At 41.0% G+C, this 20,156-nt stretch overlaps 1 protein-coding gene across 1 annotated transcript in view; it reads right to left on the reverse strand.

Moving 5' to 3' along the window:
- Nucleotides 1-20,156, reverse strand: part of LOC132114002 (AF4/FMR2 family member 2-like) — a 216,862-nt gene that overhangs the window by 12,525 nt on the left and 184,181 nt on the right. The window contains exons 11-17 of the mRNA XM_059522111.1: nucleotides 17,341-18,393; nucleotides 15,418-15,527; nucleotides 13,229-13,487; nucleotides 12,378-12,514; nucleotides 12,114-12,177; nucleotides 10,029-10,165; nucleotides 9,732-9,803 (exon numbers count right to left, since the gene is read on the reverse strand). Coding sequence (XP_059378094.1) covers nucleotides 9,732-9,803; nucleotides 10,029-10,165; nucleotides 12,114-12,177; nucleotides 12,378-12,514; nucleotides 13,229-13,487; nucleotides 15,418-15,527; nucleotides 17,341-18,393 — 1,832 coding nt within the window. The remainder of the gene's footprint in view (nucleotides 1-9,731; nucleotides 9,804-10,028; nucleotides 10,166-12,113; nucleotides 12,178-12,377; nucleotides 12,515-13,228; nucleotides 13,488-15,417; nucleotides 15,528-17,340; nucleotides 18,394-20,156) is intronic.

The raw sequence follows: 20,156 nt of genomic DNA on the forward strand, positions 1-20,156 counted from the left end.
ATCCAACCAACATGGATCCAGCAGACGAGAGGCCTGTCCGGTCGGCGATCGAGATCCAGGGAGCTATGCTTGGCAAACATGAGCAGGAGTTGGCCGCCGCTCATCAGGCTGTTAAGAGTCTTTCAGCTCAGGTGGCTGATCTATCTGCCCGTTTACTTCACCTGCATCAGGAATCTGCCATGTCTCACAATCGTCAGCTGCCCTCTGAGCCACGAGTCAACAATCCCTCCTGTTATGCGGGTGAGCCTACGGAGTGCAGAGCTTTTCTCATCCAATGTGAAGTTGTCTTTTCCCTTCAGCCCCAGACGTATGCAGAGGATCGGGCCCGCATCGCTTATGTTCTCTCTCTCCTCACGGGACGAGCACGCGAGTGGGGTACGTCAGTTTGGGAAGCGCAATCTGCATGCTGCAGCAAGTACACTCTTTTCAAGGATGAGATGATCAAGGTCTTTGATAGATCCGTCTTCGGCAGCGAGGCATCACGTCTACTTGCTGTGCTACGTCAAGGCAGAAGATCTGTTGCAGATTTCGCGATAGAGTTCCGGACTCTGGCTACTACAAGTGAGTGGAATGATCCTGCACTAACTGCTCGCTTTCTTGAAGGGTTGAATGTAGACCTTAAGGAGGAGATCTACGCGCGGGGGTCGCCAACTCAGCTCGATCAACTTATCGACCTGGCCATCCGCCTTGACAAGTGTTTCGAGCAGAGGCGTCGAGTTCGTTCTCCACTTTTCACATCCTGTGATAACTTTCCTTCTGCTACTGCTTCTGTTCAGAACCAACCTGATGCTGTACCCATGCAGCTGGGGGCCGTACGCATCTCCCCGGAGGAAAGACAGCGGCGAATTATTAACCGTCTCTGCCTTTACTGTGGTACGGCGGGCCATTTCGCTTCATCCTGCAGTTTAAAAGCCAAAGCTCGCCAGTAGACGGAGGAGTACTGGTGAGCGCTTCTGTCATCTCCTCATCACCAAGGTCTCGAACCACTATATCCGCTGTTCTCCGTTGGGCTGGTTTTTCTGTTACCGGTCTTGCCCTCGTCGACTCGGGTGCGGAGGGCAATTTTATCGATGAGATGTGGGCTCGTGAGAACAAGATTCCCTTAGTTGATTTGACTGATGTCGCCACTGTCTTTGCCCTGGATGGCAGAGAGCTTTCTTCTGTTCGTCGTGTCACCAGTCCGGTTAGTCTCACTGTTTCCGGCAATCATCATGAGACAGTCTCATTTTATGTTTTTCAGTCTCCCTTTACCCCCATTGTTTTAGGACATCCCTGGCTTATCCAACATAATCCTCACATTGATTGGGTTAAGGGGTCTATTCATTCATGGAGTTTAGCTTGTCATGTAAATTGTCTGGTTTCCGCTGTTTCTCCCGTGTCTTCTGTTCCTCTTTTCCAGGAGGAGCCTGATGATTTGTCTGGTGTCCCGGAGGAGTACCATGATCTGCGGGCGGTTTTCAGTCGTTCCCGGGCGGTATCCTTACCGCCTCACCGTCCGTATGACTGCTCTATCGAGCTCCTTCCTGGCACCACGCCCCCTCGCGGTAGACTGTACTCTCTTTCGGCGCCCGAACGAGAGGCTCTGGAAGGATATCTTACAGAATCTCTCGATGCGGGGATCATTACTCCTTCTTCGTCTCCCGCCGGCGCTGGGTTTTTCTTTGTAAAGAAGAAGGATGGTTCTTTGCGTCCTTGTATCGATTATCGAGGGCTGAACGACATAACAGTCAAGAACCGTTATCCTTTGCCTCTTATGTCGTCGGCTTTTGAGATCCTACAGGGCGCAAGGGTTTTTACAAAATTAGACTTGCGCAACGCCTACCATTTAGTGCGTATCAAGGAGGGAGACGAGTGGAAGACCGCGTTCAACACTCCTGTCGGTCACTTTGAGTACCGGGTTCTACCTTTCGGTTTGGTCAACGCTCCCGCTGTATTTCAAGCATTAGTAAACGATGTCTTAAGAGACATGCTTAACGTTTTCGTGTTCGTTTACTTGGATGACATCTTAATTTTTTCACCCTCTCTCCAGGTACATGTTCAACACGTTCGCCGTGTCCTGCAGCGCTTATTAGAGAATCGCCTATTCGTCAAGGCTGAGAAATGCGTTTTTCATGCCCAATCGGTTACTTTTCTCGGTTCGGTCGTTTCAGCGGAGGGGATTAGTATGGACCCTGACAAGGTTCGAGCAGTTCTTGATTGGGCTGTTCCCGATTCTCGAGTCGCACTCCAGCGATTTCTGGGGTTTGCGAATTTTTACCGGCGCTTTATTCGTAACTTTAGCCAGGTTGCCGCCCCTCTTACCGCTCTCACTTCGTCCAAGTCCAAATTTGCTTGGTCTGAGACTGCTCAGGATGCGTTTGACCGTCTTAAGATGCTTTTTACGTCTGCGCCCATCCTGATCACTCCTGATCCAGAACGTCAGTTTATTGTTGAGGTCGATGCCTCCGAAATTGGGATAGGAGCTGTCTTGTCGCAACGCTCCTCCCAGGATGACAAGGTTCATCCTTGCGCATTTTACTCCCACCGTCTTTCGCCCGCGGAGCGCAACTATGACGTGGGTAATCGAGAACTCTTGGCTATCCGTCTGGCGCTAGGTGAGTGGCGACACTGGCTTGAGGGAACCAGTGTACCATTCATTGTTTGGACGGATCACCGCAACCTGGAGTACATTCGCTCTGCTAAACGTCTTAACGCTCGTCAGGCCCGCTGGGCATTATTTTTTGATCGCTTTGATTTTTCCATTTCATTTAGACCCGGTTCTAAGAACCTCAAGCCTGACGCCCTTTCTCGGCAGTTTGACTCATCAGAGGGTGCCTCGACCGATGAGAGGATTTTACCTCAGCACTGTGTGGTCGGGGCAGCCGTCTGGGGAGTGGAACAAGCGGTCAGGCGTGCTCTTTCTCACACTGCAAGACCGCCCCGCGCTCCTGAGGGAACTTTGTTTGTACCCGAGGCTGCTCGTTCGACGGTTCTTCGCTGGGGTCATTCTTCTAAATTAGTCGCGCATCCCGGAGTTAGAGGTACTTTAGCGGCCATCCGCCAGAGATTTTGGTGGCCCACTCGTGAGCGCGATATTCGTCGTTTTGTTGCTTCTTGTTCTATCTGCGCTCAGACTAAGTCTAGTAATAATCCTCCGGCGGGTCTTCTCAGACCTCTTCCCGTTCCTTCGCGTCCCTGGTCGCATATTGCGTTGGATTTTGTTACCGGGCTTCCCCCTTCGTCTGGCAATACGGTCATTCTCACCGTCGTGGACCGTTTTTCTAAGGCTGCGCATTTTATTCCGCTCCCTAAATTACCGTCGGCTCAGGAGACCGCACAGATTATGGTGGATCACGTTTTCAAGATCCATGGTCTTCCTTCGGACATTGTGTCTGACAGAGGTCCGCAATTTACTTCTCTGTTCTGGAGGGAGTTCTGTCGCCAGATAGGGGCTTCCCCCAGTCTGTCGTCAGGATTCCATCCACAGACCAATGGGCAAGCCGAGAGGACCAATCAGATTCTTGGTCGCATGCTGCGTAGTCTTACCTCTCAGAATCCCGCGTCTTGGTGCGAGCAGTTACCATGGGCCGAATATGCTCATAATTCTCTCCCATCGTCCGCCACTGGGTTATCCCCGTTTGAGGGTTGCCTTGGCTTCCAACCGCCTGTTTTCTCCGCCCAGGAGTCTCAGGCCTCGGTTCCGTCCGTCGAGGCTTTTATTTAGAGATGTAAGCGTACCTGGAGGAGGGTGAGATCTGCCTTATGTCAGACTAGGGAACGTACTCGTCGTGCCGCTAATCGCCGCAGGGTGAGATCTCCCAGATATTTTTGCGGTCAGAGGGTGTGGTTATCCACCCGCAATTTGCCTATTCAGGAGACGTCTCGCAAGCTCATGCCTCGTTTTATTGGACCCTTTTCTATTGTTAAGGTCATCAGTCCAGTCGCTGTAAAGCTAAGACTGTCTGGTCAGATGCGCCGTGTTCATCCGGTTTTTCACGTGTCTTGCATTAAACCCGTTATTCGTGCGCCCGCACGTCCCTCCGTTCCCCCTCCTCCTATTGACGAGGGGGCCTCCATTTACAGAGTTCGAAGGCTACTCGACGTTCGTCCCCGGGGGCGTGGTCACCAGTTTTTGGTGGACTGGGAGGGGTATGGTCCTGAGGAGAGGCGGTGGATTCCAGCCCGGGATGTCCTGGACCGCTCGCTGATTGACGACTTCTACCGGTCCCGTCAGGCTCCTTCCTCGAGCGCCTAGTGGCGCTCGTTGAGGGAGGGGTACTGTCATGAGTCAGGTTTTTCTTCCGTTTTCGCTCTCGCACGCTCTCACTCATTTACACACACACACACACACACACACACACCTTATTAGCTTATTATATTACTCTTTGTCTGTCCCGCTGACCTCTCTCTCTTCATGCACCTGTTTGTCATTGCAATCAGCGCTCGCGCTGATTTGCTATGACACCTGTTTCTACTTTGCCCTAAGTGTTCACCCTTTATCTGGTGTTTGCTCGGGTAGATTCTTGGTTGGATTATTGTTACATGTCATGCGTTTTGTCAGCAGTTACATCCTGTCTGTATTGAGAGGTACTCACCTATTCTTGTCTTGTCTGCCTGGAACAGTCTAGCCCCTAAGTTTTTGCTGTATTCTGCTGCTGTTGCTGCTGATTGTAGACCAATGTGGTTCTCTCACCCTGCCTGAGTTATCTACTCCTGAGCTTCGAGTCTGCTACAAGGGAGTCCTGTTCTGTTACTCATCGAGACAGGAGTCTTTCCGTTTGTTCAAGTTTCTATTTACCAGTTCTGTGTGCTGAAAGGACGGACTGCCTTTGTTATATATTTTTTTCATTAAAGACTGTTATTCCTGTTATCTCTGCATTTGGATCTTTCATTTACCAACGTGACACATAGCTTACTGAAACAAGCTTACTGAACACATAGGGCCTAGCTTACTGAAAAAAGTTCTTCTTTCAGATGAAAATAACAACAACTTGATGTCTAGCATTCAATAAAAAGGTCACCCAAAATACTTGTTTAGAGCAATTGAAAGAATACAGTATGTAAATGTAAACTTGAGGGCTTTAAGCTAATACAGAGAGTGCTTTTCCAAAAAAATAAAAAATTAACAGAGGGAGCCAGCAGCCTGTCATGGAGAAAAAAAAATCTCCGAATGCTCCACGTGAAACTTTGGCGTTCCGCCCTTTTTCTATCGTGTCTAATGATTTTGGTTAATATGCACGAAGGAGGGAGGGAGAGAGAGAGAGAGAGAGAGAGAGAGAGAGAGAGAGAGAGCGCAAGCAAGACAGCGCTAGTGTAGTTTGAATACTGTGAGTGCGCGAGCGCGCGTGAAACTTTGTTGTTTCGCCCTTTTTCTATCGTGTTTAATGATTTTGATTAATATGCACAAGGGAGAGAGAGAGAGCAAGAAGCGCTCGTGTTGTTTGAAGACTGTGAGTGCACGCGCAGCCGGGGCTCTCTCTCGTACGCGCCCCAAATAAGGCTTTGACAGCCGCCAAAAAAAAAGATCAATGCAGAAAAACCCCTGGATTGGTTATGTAACGTTGGACAGAATGTTGATCCGGCCATCGCGTATATTCAGCGCACATAAGGTAAACGTTTTGCAAACGTTTTTTAGAGAAATAAAAACAGGTCGACGAATCAATGCGCATATTTTGCGTCGACGTCATCGATGACCTCGACGCGTTGTCCCAGCCCTATTCTAAATGTATTCATGGAGTATTGAAAGATGCTGTTAGGACTATTAATGTAGCATCATCAAGGCAATGTTTGGGTGTTTTTGCTTTTTTAAAGTGATTGATTTTTATTGACACTAACTTTTTAGTTGTATCAAAGTTACATTAAAACTGAATTTTAATCAAACTAAAACTATTTATCATGCCATTATTATTTTTATTTTTATTATTGTTTATTTTGTTTATGTTTGTTTTTTGTTTTCAAATGCCTTCATGTGTAGACTTTATTTTAAATTTTCAATCATAAATTTCACTGCATTTTCAAATCCATTATAATCAAAACAATGACATAAACTATTTCAATGCTACAGTGTAAAATCATATCAGATCATATCAGTTAGTCATGGCAACTTAAGTTTTCATATTACTTCTATATGAGCATCAACTGAACAAACAAGTTTTTAAGTGGAAATAGGTGGATTTTTCCCAAAGGTGCCATCATTTTATTCCAGAAATTTGTGAAATGTCATTTTTCACCATAGAATGTTTTGAAGCACAATAAATACTTGGTGGAAATTACGGGTTCAGATGGATGTTCAAAAACAAAAAACAAAACAAAACAAAACAAAACTCTCCTGTGAATGTTTACTGCTGGATACCACTAGTAGTCAAATTAATTACTAGCGAATAGTGTCAAAAATGTGTGTTAAGAATTGATTTCTAAATCACAGGGCCAAAAGTATCTGCAAGAACATTAAGTGTATCTTGTTGAAACAACAAAAAAAAACAACAACAACAACAACAACAGTATTATCATAACCAGCAGTGTGCTTCAATATGAGCACTGAGGGAAAAGCAGCCAGTATCATGGGGTGGCTGACCTTTCAACAGTATGCTTGCGAGACACCAGATGCTTGGGACATATGCACAGCCCCATGAAACCAAAACTAGCTTTCTCACATTTCACACGCATCCGGACTACTGAAGTCCCATCAATATATAAACAAGGGGTGTCTGTCCCTCCTAAAGCAGGTCAGAGGCTTTTATGGCATCTTGGTGATACGTCTTTATTGTGCATGTAACGTTACCCATTGTCACAGGTCAAAATCTACAGCTTATTTTAGCCTACAATCTGAAGCCCGAGAGTGAACATGGTTTTACAGCTCTCTTAAATGCATATAATATCGCCCGAACACTATTATGTCCTCGACCCAGGTTTATAAATGATAAACGCAGCAGCCTTTAAAAATCCCTTTCTGCTGCTAGATGGCTTTCTGTGCTGATGACTGTCATCCCGCTATAAGCGCAAAACTAACCTTGACATTCAAAATAAACAAGCTGCCGCGGCGTGACAGGCAGGCAGAGCACGGGCGGCTTTTATCTAGGCGAGTATATGATTCTGCCGTCACCATGTGGAAATCTTTCATTATCCTCTAATAGCTTAATGAAATACAGGAATAATGATCCACTCTAAGCTGATTAAGCGCTTTAGCAGTGTTTTAAAGCTTCCTTCCAGATACGGATGATTGTCAGTGAGCGATGGCTGAGAGGAGATTTAACTGGATGCTAGTGCAAAGCACTGGATTTAGCTTTTGATGGTACGTGGGGAACGGCGTTGGAGTAGGCCCTAAAGCGGATGCCACTTCTTCATAACAACTACATCGGTTGGGTTATCAATGAACCTCACATTTTAACCTCCATGTATGTTGGGTGTGACTCAAGGATTCATATGAGACTTTAAATAAAGTTGTTTTTCATCAAACAGGTATTGCACTAATTTGATGTCACCAGACTACTGGAATGAAGTCCATACTGTGGATCATTCTGGATACTTGGGGCACTTACACAACTTTTTATGCGTTTTGGCTATTATTTTACATGACAACAGCATTTTGGAAGCCAAAAACAAATTTTTGTTAACAAGTTTCAAAGTTCAAGTTTTTGAAAATGATACAGTTTTCTCTTTGTGTAAACTCCAAAAATGTTAATTTGTGAGAACTGTGATGTCATGCATATTATGTGTTCAGTTGATAGGCATGTGCACAGGTGCATAGTGTTTCTTTACAAACAGACAATGCCAACTACTGGCCTGGCATGAATAATACAGTGTGAAGGTCAGTTTTGACAACATTGTCTTAAAAACTGAAAGGAACAACTTTTCTGTTTTTAGTGCATCATTTTAGTGAAACGTACCCTTAGTCAGGAAGGGTTCATCTAACCAACATTTAAAGTGACTTTTAAAGAAGCATGATTCATCTTTTCTGTGACATTTAGGGGTGGGTAATCTGATATTACCTGCATAACTGCATAAAAAAAGTAGGATGTAGAATTATTCTGAAGGACACAATGTTTACTTGCTCATGTTCGATTCTGTGAGTCTTGCAACTTTGTAAAATCAAGCAAGTAGTTCTTCCTCTAAATTGTTAATTTCAGAAGCCTTGTAAACAAAACTTTATTTTCTGACAGACAATGCACACTCTGATTTCTTAAAACTGTAAACTAGCCAATCAGACTCCAGAGAAGATGAGAAAGATGCTTTTTGAGTGTTCTATCTGAGTGCAGTATTATTGCAACTTACTGCAATACAGAGTACTTATAAAGTACAATACAGGTCAAATGGTTGTCAGTATTATTTTTTTTTTTAGAAGTCTCTTATGCTCACCAAGTCTGCATTTATTTAAAGTGCCCCTATTATGCCATTTTCAAGGTTGCTAATATTGTTTTATGAGTCTCCTAAAACAGGTTTACATAAATGCAAGGTCAAAAAAAATGAAAATAGTTTTAATTTGATCAAATTTTTTAATGATTCATAAACGACTCATGCGAAGCAGTTCAAAGAATCAGTTTCTCTAAACCCTTCCTTTCCGTGAGCCCTCACTGCTGTGATTGGTCAGATGGTGCAGTCCTTTGTGATTGGTCCAGAGCCATAGAGAGATTGGCTCTGGATTGGTCTACCATGTACAGCACGTCGGAAACGAAACGCCCTGGAGACCTGTCAATACATATAAAAGATGGTATGGATTGTAGCTTACCAACACGAGCAGGCGTCTGAAAATAAAATGGTCGAACTGGCTGACCTGCTAGAGACTGATTCACAAGCACGGCTGGAGCAGGACATTTCTCAGTGGTGTCAAATGTTGACCAGTTTTGCTAATTATGATATTATGATATTACTCTCACAGTGTAGGATACAGCGTCTTCTCGAAATGATGTTAACCACACAGTATTTTACTGTTTTTGTGGGCAGGCAAATTGGCGACGTAAAACGTGTGCGGACATTATGCAAATGTGTTACTTTGTGACGTAGAGCCATAACAGAATAAGATTCAAATTCCTGAAGATCCATTTAGGTAATTGCGAGCCGACTCTTTTATTTTTTTGACACACAATAACTTTATCTATCATGCACTGTCGGCTTCACAACTTTGCAGATAGTTTATGTTCACATACAGCTACATTTTTGTTTCAGTAATTTTTCAAAAGAAATAAATAGTTTATCCATGAAACTCTATTCACGTCCTGATTGGTTCATTCAATCGTAATGTTTCCTACCAAATCAGCTTCAACCATTAATTACTTGTTTCTCTATATAACCTTGTCTCTTACAAACCTGTTCACAGTCACTGCGTGCTATGAGAGCTCTCTCTTTAGCCCACCACCTCCCCAGCACCACCTGCCTAGATTTGCTTGCATGGGGGACTACCTCTCTCTTTCTTGCAGCAGCATGTCTTTAATTATGTTCTTTTGCAGAAGCAAGTTATACTTGCTCTGCAGCAGCAATAGCCACAGCTCCAGCAGCAGCAGCAGCGTATAGCAGATCTAGTCCGCCGATACCAAACCTTTGTACATATTCATTTACATTAATAATATGTTTACTATTCTAAATAAACTCTAAATAAATTCGTAATAACTATTCCAAGAGTTACATTTTTTAACATAAATGTTCCATTTACTGTGTCTTTCTTTGCATGTATAACAAAATTAGTTGATAAAAAAAAAACATTTTTACGTTTTATATGATTAAATATAGAGAACTTAGAGACATGAATGCCAGCTTACCACAGTACAGCGAGCTTCTTCTCAGCTATTGTGGCAGAATGATTTGTGAAGTTCTTTAATCTCATTGCGTACCTTAAATGAGAAAAGTACAAGAGTTACACAAATATGATAAAACTTGATGCTTTTGACAATTCTCTTCAACACCATATTTCAATTAGCAAAGGATCTTAGAATACACTGATGAACTTTAAGGACCATCTATTTTAAATTGGCTCTGATGTCAATAAAACAAGGACTGTTCCAATTTTAAGCAATGACAATGATCTTTTATTTTCGATGTATGAAGAGGGCACTAACCTGATGAGCTCTACGGTTTCTGAATACATTGTGTATGGTGACTTGGCCTCCAATGGGTCTCGTTCCATGGCGTTGCCGCATTCGATGAACGAGAGTGCTCCGTCGGCATAATTCACAGCTTTGCCGAACTTGTCCATCTGTGAAGCAAAATTGCCAGAGGTCATTTTCAAAGCTCGTAAAGTCATACTGAAAAACAGATATCATCAAAGGAGGTAATAAAGCCATTAGTCTAAAGTAATTATTTTACGAGGCAACTCAAGTCAGAAGATATAATGCAAGAGTGAGGCAATGTGAAGATTTATGCCATATATTTCCAACTTCATGGCAAGTTTATGAATCAGAACAGTTTATTTTGTGTGGTAAAGTGGTATGAAGTGCTTTTGGCTACATTTAGGGATTATATTGTTCATCCTGACTTATACAGGTTGGTAAAGGCTAACTTTAACTCTCATGTCTCATTTCTCAAACACAAACGAATCAATAGCACTAAACAACATTACGCCTGGCACAGACGAACACAAACAATGAGAGCATATCTCATCTCCATAGGAGCGTAAAATAGATTTACTGACCACTTGCCTCTGCTGGCACCTCAGGAGCCGAGTCCATTTGTTTTCAAGTGAGCCCTTTAATACGAGGCGCACGGACGCCCGGGATTCATTACAGGCCTGGCACTACGCTCATGTAACGCTGGCAATCAATTTCCTTTACTTTGAATTCATGACTAGGCCTATACATCGTCATAGCGATTTATGACCGAGAGGATGTAACTTGCGATAATGGACAATGTCTCCAGAGATAATTGCCTGGATCCAATTATTTAGGGTCTGGGGGTCTGTTTTGTAAATCTCTAACAAAGCTCCTGCTTTATGGATGCTAAGGGCAGACACAAAAGCTTTCGCTCGCCTAGATTGGAAAGTCTTCAATTATAAAAGGTCTGGCGAGAGAGCTTTTTCCTCAGCTTGCTAAGGGCTCTCTGTAGCGGAGCGGTTGCGTGTCCGTGTAGCTAAGAGCAATGTGACAGGGATTTTTCATCTACTCTTGCTGAGTGCTAACTTCCAGTTGGTAAGAAAAATCGCAAAAGATCGCACTAATATCACTGTTTCTCCTAGGCTCCATTGAGATTGCATGAGAACTAAATGGAGTCTCTGGCTTGGTAGATTTTTCTCCTATGTAAAATATGTCATAATTTCACAAATTTCTCCTCTAGAGTTTCAGAAAATGATTTCACTGTTACCCACAGTGCTCAGGCGCCAAGATATCAAATTTAAGGTTCCCACACCTTCTGATCAATGAACTACCAAGATTTTATCAGCCATCCATATTACTTGTATAATGCCTTATATAGATCACATTGATAAAGACCCATTTTAGCTGAACAAAGCTAGAATAACCTATATTTGCTATAGAAATTCTCTTAAATTTTCCTTGAATATTTAAATTATTATTATTATTATTATATTTTAACAACAACAACACTACTGCTACTACTACTACTTTATTATTATTATTATTAATATTATTATTAATTGTATTATTTTTTTTATTTCCCATAAGTTTTCAGGCCAGAAAATTATTTTAAATTCCCTGATATTTCCAAGTTTCAAATAATCATGGAAACTAAATTCTGCAATCAAAAGTCAGAATTACCACTAATAACAAAATGACAATGATCAGATCAATTTATGAGCTATAATGTTTTTCTGTAGTTTATAACATAGTAATAAAACAGTTTCTGCTTTAAAAAGTTATTAATAGGATTTCATTTCAAGATGTGATTAAGTAAAACAAATTACACCTAAGACACTAAAAACACATACAATAAAACACATTGTCTTTTAGTGTTTTATTCTATCTAGTTCTATCTAGCTCTTTTTACATTTTTATTCAGTTTATAGTTTTTAGTACATCAAGTTAAAATAAATGAAATTAAAAAAATGTTGCCTAGACAACTAAATGGTTTTTAAATGTTAGTTATGAAAATATTTTTGGTTTTAGTTTTAGATTCAGTTAACTATAATAATTGTGAATCCATAACAATTATTGTTTTGTTCTGGCACATAGAAGTGTTATGAATAGACTTACCAAAGCATCTGCCTTATGTTTCAACTTCTTGGCTTCCTGCATGTAGTAATCTGCATTGTAAACACTGTAATGATATAAAGTGTGATCAAGATCAGTTTGTTTTTCACACACATCCCATTGTGTGCATTAACATGAACCTGAAATATGTAGAGCTGCTACGCGACTGAAAGACAGTTCAAGACATGTATTACTACATGATCAGTCTTCTGTACACAAGCACACACATCAGTCATTACCCACAGTAATCACATAGCTGTTACATACGTGTTATTAAATGTGAGTTTAGGTCTCCTGGGCTCCATGTGCTCCACGGACAGGGTTGAAGGGTTTGACCAGAGGTCTGGCTCTGACTGACCATGGCCGTGAAAACCACTGGACGGCTTGCTGTGTCTGTCTTCCTCCTGGAAAAGCAAGAGAACATCAAAATGGTAATTAGCCTCTAACAGCTTGAATAAAACATAACGGATCCGTTCACTCTCAGTCTGTATGCATCTACTCAGTGGTTTCATTTTTAGGATCATTTAGTTAGATTGATTTTGGACAACTGGCACATGGGGGCCATTCTCTTGCCTTCAAGGCTATTTTGAAACCTTTCCAAGAAGGTAATTAGACAAAAAAAAAACAACAAACACAGGAAATGTGGTGAAGACCTCAAGCGAGGGAAAAAAACTGAACACATCTATCTATCGATCCATCATTCTTTCTTCCATCCATCCATTCTTCCATCCATGCATGCATTCCTCCATCCATCATTCATTCATTCATCCATTCATTCCTCCATCCATCCATCATTTCATCCATCCATCCATCCATTCTTTCTTCCATCCATCCATTCTTCCATCCATGCATGCATTCCTCCATCCATCCATCCATCCATCCATTCATCCATCCATCCATCCATCCATCCATCCATTCATTCATCCATTCATCCATGCATTCATCAATCCATCCATCCATCCATCCTTTCCTCCATCCTTCCATCCATTCTTCCTTCCATCCATCCATCCATCCATCCATTCTTCCACCCATGCATGCATTCCTCCATCCATCATCCATTCCTCCATCCATCCATCCATGCATTCCTCCATCCATCCATCCATCTGTCTGCGACTTACAGTGCTGGTCTTGGAATGGCAGAAGGATTTGTTCGCTCCTTTGCGGTGTTTGTGTGATGAGAACGATGATGAAGAGGTGGAGGTAGGTATTGTGCGGGTGGAGGGGAGGGTGTTTGGGACGGTGGAGGCGTTTCCCTCCTGACTGATGGAGCTGCATTCACTGCTCCTCCGTGGGCGGCCCACTGGCTCATCGGACAGCGGCGACAGTAGAGGCGGTAACAGCTTATCCACCCGCTTGCGAGGCTGCTTCTTCCATGAACTTGACAAAAAAAAATATAGAAAAAATTTCAAAGGTCTCTGTCTGTGCACTTGCATGACACTTCAAGACTTATTGCGGCCAAATACATTTGTGGTATTTACAATATGTCTTAAAACAAAGACATACAGAGTCAAATTTAGTGGTGTTTTAAACACTACAGATGGATACTGGGGGAAAAAAGTGTGTCTTAGAGTCACAGTTAGATATACAGTACCTTAAGTGAATGTAAACTGATCGGACTATACATTTTATATGTGTCAAAATATCAGATCTGTGCTTTAGGCCTTGCTGTGTAAATACAGATTAAGACCTAATTTTAGCGAGCAGTGGAAAGAAATTGCATGGAAGGCTGTTGCTTGAACAACTTCAATAATGATTTTAGACTATTAGACTGAAAAAAGGACTTTCCTAAATATAAAGCACACTGACAAAAAAATAAAAATAAAAGATTCATATTCAAATGATCAGATGTAAAATTGAAAGGTGAACATTAATATATAAAGTGAAGTATAAAATATATAAAGTATTTATCATTATTTAAAATAATAAATTATGAGAAGCAAACTGAAAACATATTGTCATATATATATATATATATATATATATATATATATATATATATATATATATATATATATATATATATATATATATATATATATATATATATTACTAATATATGACATAAGATAGCATATTAGTAATATATAAACATGTTTCCTGGGCACTTCAGAATCTATAGTGACTCTCAGCTCAACTTCAAATTTTGCATCTCATCTCAGCACAAAACTGAACCCTAATTAAAGAGTACCGCTTCTTTCTGCAAGGAGCTACTGACACATATTATTTTACACGGGTTGTTTTTTTATTTTTTATTTTTGTTTTGTTTTTTAAATATCATACTATATTCTGCTCTCTCTCTCTCTCTCTCTCTTTTTACCCTTCATGGCAGTAGGGTCATTTGAGGTCAAATGGTTTTGCTCCTTTTGTTTCCTTTTTCTAGAACAATATAGGAAAGACACAATATACAGATCAGTGTGGAGGTGGTGGCACCTGCATGTGCTCTGATATAAACTCGGCAAAATTCATTTACGTAAGTGCTTACATGTTTAAACTTAGCCTAAGCGCTAAATAAAGAAGCTCCACTGAGACAGAATGTCCTAGACAGCAGCATATTTTTGCCATGGCTTATTAGGCTGAAAATACGCTATAAAACATGAGTCTCATCAGTTAACAACACTAAATAAAAAGCCTTCTTTACTTTTCTAATTCAATTAAAAGGGTGAATGCGCTGAATGAGCTGATTTAAAACACACTGAGCAGGTGACAAAAGTAAATAGCCTGGGGTGCTAAACACTTCCAGTAATAGACGTTGGCAGTGGCTAATAATTTGACGTAGCGCTGCTGATCATATCATGAAGATTCAGTGCCGTTAGTCTTGTCGCAGTGCGGTGGCCACTCAGGCGGACAGGACGCTCTAGCCTGGCCTGACACTAATTGAATATCTAAAATTAGCGGTAGTCGTTGGGCTGGTGTCAGTGTTAAATTACTGTAATGCAGTGGGACAAAGCAGGCAGGCGGCTCGATAGGGTGACCTGCTGCTCCCTCTGCATATCCCAGCATTCTTTCAGAGGACATAACACAGAGTAAGCTACTAAGCTGAGTAGGCAAAAAGTGTTTTCATGTGTGGCAAAAACATCAGGAGACACTGGCAGCATATTTTAAAGAAAAGTGAAACATTGTGGACTCTTTATATGGAGATTTTCAGCAGAAATAAACAATAAAAGGTTGAACGCAGTCCAACAAGAATACACTTAATGCATTGAAAGAAAATAAAAAATAAATCAAAATGGCTAGTCACTAGTAAAGCTCCTAAGACTTGCATTTGATTATGTAGGCAACAAGCCATGAGTCAGTACTGAATACTCACTCTTTTGTGCTGGAGACCTTGTGGTTATGTATGGGCGAGATACACGGAGGAAGCAGCAGTGCGTCTTTGTCCATACGAAGCCTCTTGCCTCCACTCATCACGTCACAGTGCTCAGACTGCAGAGAGATGGAAGTTAATTTCCACCATCCAGAATTAAACATGTTATTTAGCTTGGCAGGATGAAGGACGAGTTGAAACATCTACATTTAGACTTTTTCTTTCCCAAACAACCATATTGGAAGACATACCCATGTCCATATTCCAGCATGACAATGCCAAGCTCCTCAAATTGTGAAAGAGTGATTCAGGGAGCATGAGAAATCATTTTCATTTATGAATTGGTCACCAGAGTCCTGACCTTAACCCACTGACTGACAATGTTCTCTTTAAGCTTATGCAACTTAATAATGACTGTACAGAAGAAATAACATGCCACGCACAGGAAAAAAGCAAAAACAGGTTGGGAAAGCCATTTGATTAAGTTCTAGTAAATTTGAAGTAATTGCAATAGAGTTGGTGAATGCGGTTAACAGGTTTCGTAGAAAGAGAATGATGTACGCAAAATGAGTCGCTGTAGAAATCAAATACTTTTGGTACATACTAATGGTTGTGGGCGAAATAACTCAACACCAGAGCCAAAGCAAATGTAATGACATGTGAAATAAAACATCATTATGCTTTAATGAAGGCTGGCTTGATTAAGACGGGCACAGAGCGGTAACAAAACTCTGAGACATTTACAGTCACACTCAGGTGTAGTAATGTGCAAACTCTACTACATGGGGATGTTTTAGATAAATGTAAAATAATTCACATGTTCCAATTTTTTTTATATTTATTGAAAATAGTTTTTTTCTTCATATTATATTATATTATATAATATTATATTATATTATATTAATATATTATTGCAAAGAATTTAACTGCTCTACGAGACTTTTTTAAAATGATTTTTAACAGAAATTCATGGCAAGTAAAAGCACTGTAAAAAAATGTTTTCTCAGGTAACCTAAAATGTGTATCATTAGTTTCATCAAGGGTAAAATAAATTAAAAATAGCACATTAAAGTTAAAAGTTACACACTTTTGTGTATGTGCGCTGGTATAATGAAGGTTTTTGCTGGTGGCCAAAATGGGGATCGCCCAATAGAGAACATTTTTGCAAAGCAAGAAAGAACATTGACAGTCTTTAGGATGTGCTGGAGTTGACTTTACAGAGTGATTCAGCTCTCCTAATGTCAATACAAAATCTATGCAAAAAATGAATGCAATGAAAACAATGCAACTATGACTGCACTATATAATCAAAGCTAAAGGTGGTCCAGTGAAATATTAGAGTGTACGGTGTTATTTTTGACAGGCAGTGCATATTGAGGTCTGATAAAGGTCTGGGCTGATGACTGAGGGTGTTTTCACATATAGTAAACTTTATACAAACCAAACCCAGTTCCAGAACCAGGAACCAGCTGCAAGTCACCTCAGTGCTAAGTGTTTGATGTTCACATTGTAAGTGGACTTAAATAGAGGACTCCCCCAGACCTGAGACTTGAACCCACAACCTTTGGGCTACAAGTCCAATTCTCTAACCATTAGGCCACAACTGCCCCAGGTCTATGATTTAATTATGACATTGGATGCAATGTTCTACTATATTATAAAAACAATAAAAAGGTTTGGTCGTTAAATATCTGGGTTGCTAATTAATTGTACAATTTATACACAGCAAGGGGTGATCCTTCAGCTATCAAGGTTGTATCCTTCAGCAAGGCACTCCACGGCAATTGTTCCATGGAAAAAATGGATGTCATTAAAAGGACCTGCTAAATGACTACTTGCTTAAAATAATAATTACATGATTATTTTGCTGTTGCAGCCCTTGATTTTATAATTATAGAGCATGAAATGAGAGTGAGAACAATGAACACTTGCCTTGTGTTTTCTCTTGGATTTACTAGAGTTCTTTTCTGCAGGGATGGAGGCAGGAGACTGTTGTCGTCTGTGCTTGACACTGACCTCCCGACCCTCAGCCTTGGTTGTGGGTGGCTCCGGGGCATCTTGCCCTGGGATCCGTGACAGGAAGCTGAGTTCAATCTTAACCCAAAGGGACTTGATGTCCTCAAAATCTCTAAGTGGGGACAAAAGTTCATTTTGTACAATGGGTATGGGAGAAAAGAGGGGCTCTTCAAGGAGATCCGAGGCACCTGGATCAGGAATAGAGGTGCTGCTTGTGCTGGTAAGGCTACTAAAATTCAGGATATTGCTGTTGCAATCCTTGGATTTTAGGCTTAGGGTGTTGAGACCAGGACAGGGAAGCTGAACCTTAGTGAGCTCTTCAGGCTCTGAATGACACTCGGATGAAGAAGACTCTGTCTCGATGAACTCCTTAGACTTAGGGATGATCTTGTTGGGTCCTCTGTGCTTCTTTTTATCCAGAACTGGTGTGATATTCGTTGGTGCAGTGTTTGTTGTGGTGGTTCGAGGTTCTTTTCTTGGAGCCGTCTTGACCCCAGGGCCCTTGCCTCTAGGTTTTGGCAGCTCTAAAGGTGGGGGTTCTTTCTCTTTCGGCGTAGAACTTGTGTTTCCTGTTCTTGGCCAGTTGTGCTCCTCACTACTGGAAGATCGCTCCACTTTTTTGGGCTGCTTCTTTCCAGTGCTTCTCCTCGGGGGAGCTAGCTCCACTGAGGCTGGTGATTTCACCTTGGTGCTTTTGCTGTCTGGAGCCTTCTGACCAGTCTTGGGTTTGGCTTTCTCTCGTATAGGACTGAGCAAAGTTCTCTCCTTGGGGTCTGCTGGTGCCAGTGTTGTGCTGGGCTTGCTCTTGCTGGAGCTCTGGTTCTCTGATGATTGACTTTCATCGGGTTGAGAGCTGTTAAGCCCATGACTGTCTGACTGGGTGTTAATTAGTGCTTTATTGTGAGGATTAACTTTGTTTAGCCACTTATCTAGTTGCCACTTGTTTGTTGATGGAGGTTCAGGCTGGTTGAAAAAGACAAAACAAATTTATGGCATCACAGTTTTAGGAATATTGACTACATTGTCTCAACAAATTATTTCATCATCTGCACTATGATTCCAGTCTTGAATGTATTACATGCATCAAGTGCATGGAGGTCTATACAATGTAAATGAATGCATGTGTAAAATAACATGGAAACCGAATTTCTAATGATGCATATTGATACAGATTTCATCTGTCTTCGGTGTTGATTCATGAGAAGCCTGATGATTCTGTCATATGTCTTTCACAGACCAACGAACTGGCACCATGATGAAAAGTCCATTAAGAGAGGAAGTCATAAAATTCCTGAATAACGAATGAAATGCTGCGAGTATTGTCCTGATGACTGCTCACAGCTCTCACTGCGGAGATGTTTTCATCAGCTATATTATCTCACGCCAATTGTTGCGTACCATTATGTTTCCAGACACAAGTAAATCTTTCCCACGAACCCATAAACACTGTCTTGAATGCTCTGAATGATAGCAAATCATTTAGAAAAGGAAGCTGTGGAAATGAGTGGACATTAACCATTAAACTCACAGGGTAAGAAATTCAATTCAGTGCACTTTCTAATCAGACCTGATGGTACGTTTCGAGACAAAAAGCGATTTCACATTCAAAAGCCATTTTCTCCATCTGCCAGAGAGACATCTCTGGCAATACAAGCTACTAAATTTCATATCGAAAGCACCGGCAAAGATGATGAATTAACAATTGAGCGTGTCGAAATTGACAGGCTCCCAATATTTTGCCACTGAGGCATCAAGGCTATGCGCTGCCACTTGAAAGAGAAACATATTTCTATAGACCTGAGCGCTTGCAGTGCTAAGATACAGATTCCCATTGGCCATCCCTGGCAGAGAGCAAAGCTATGTACACAGAAAGGGCGATGAGAACCGGGAGATGTTTACTCTTGTGTAATGCTCTTAGGGAGCCCTGGGCAGGCTACTGCGGGACAACTTTAAAGCTGCCAATTAATCCTTTGAGGAGATACTTTCAAAAATCCTACCTCTATCCCATGCTGAGAAAAACTTGGAGGGGGAATGCTGTCTAAGTCTCTCTTTGCCTTTAGCTTATGAAGAAAATGGACTTACTAAGATTAATCTCGGTTCTTTTGAATTTTTTTATGTATCTTATTTTATGTATCTTATTTTTAGATGTTATGGCATTATGCTAATGGCAATTAAACAACTCCTTCAAATTCCTATTTGAGTAATATTACAGTAATGTTTGTTTTTAGTTTAGTTAATGTTTTTTTTTTTCAATCATCAAAGCAAAACAAATTTATTTACACTACGACTGCTAACAAAAATAACATTTACTACAGTATTTTTGGAAACGGCAACAATAAATCATTTAAATAATATATAATGTATTTTCATATTACAGTAACACAATTTTTTTTTGTATTACACTAACAGCAACTGTGCTTAAATGCAAATCAAAAAATTTGCATTCAATGCAAAATAGCACTGCAGAAAATACAGTTTTTAATCAGCTTCATAGAAAAGTAAAGATGGTATATCAACAACTGAGTGTGTCTTGACATAGGCCTTCCAATATTTTGTCATTGAGTTGTCAGACATACTGTTTTAAAGCAGCTCTGTACAAATTATACAGACATTTTAAGGGGTTCATTAATTAGAATGGGTTGTCCACATATTTTTGGCACTATACTGCAGTGTATGAACTAAACTGAGATATACCTGTTACAACAGCCATCAGCAAATGGAATGAA

This window comes from Carassius carassius, chromosome 33, assembly GCF_963082965.1.
Source record: "Carassius carassius chromosome 33, fCarCar2.1, whole genome shotgun sequence".
Taxonomy (NCBI): domain Eukaryota; kingdom Metazoa; phylum Chordata; class Actinopteri; order Cypriniformes; family Cyprinidae; genus Carassius; species Carassius carassius.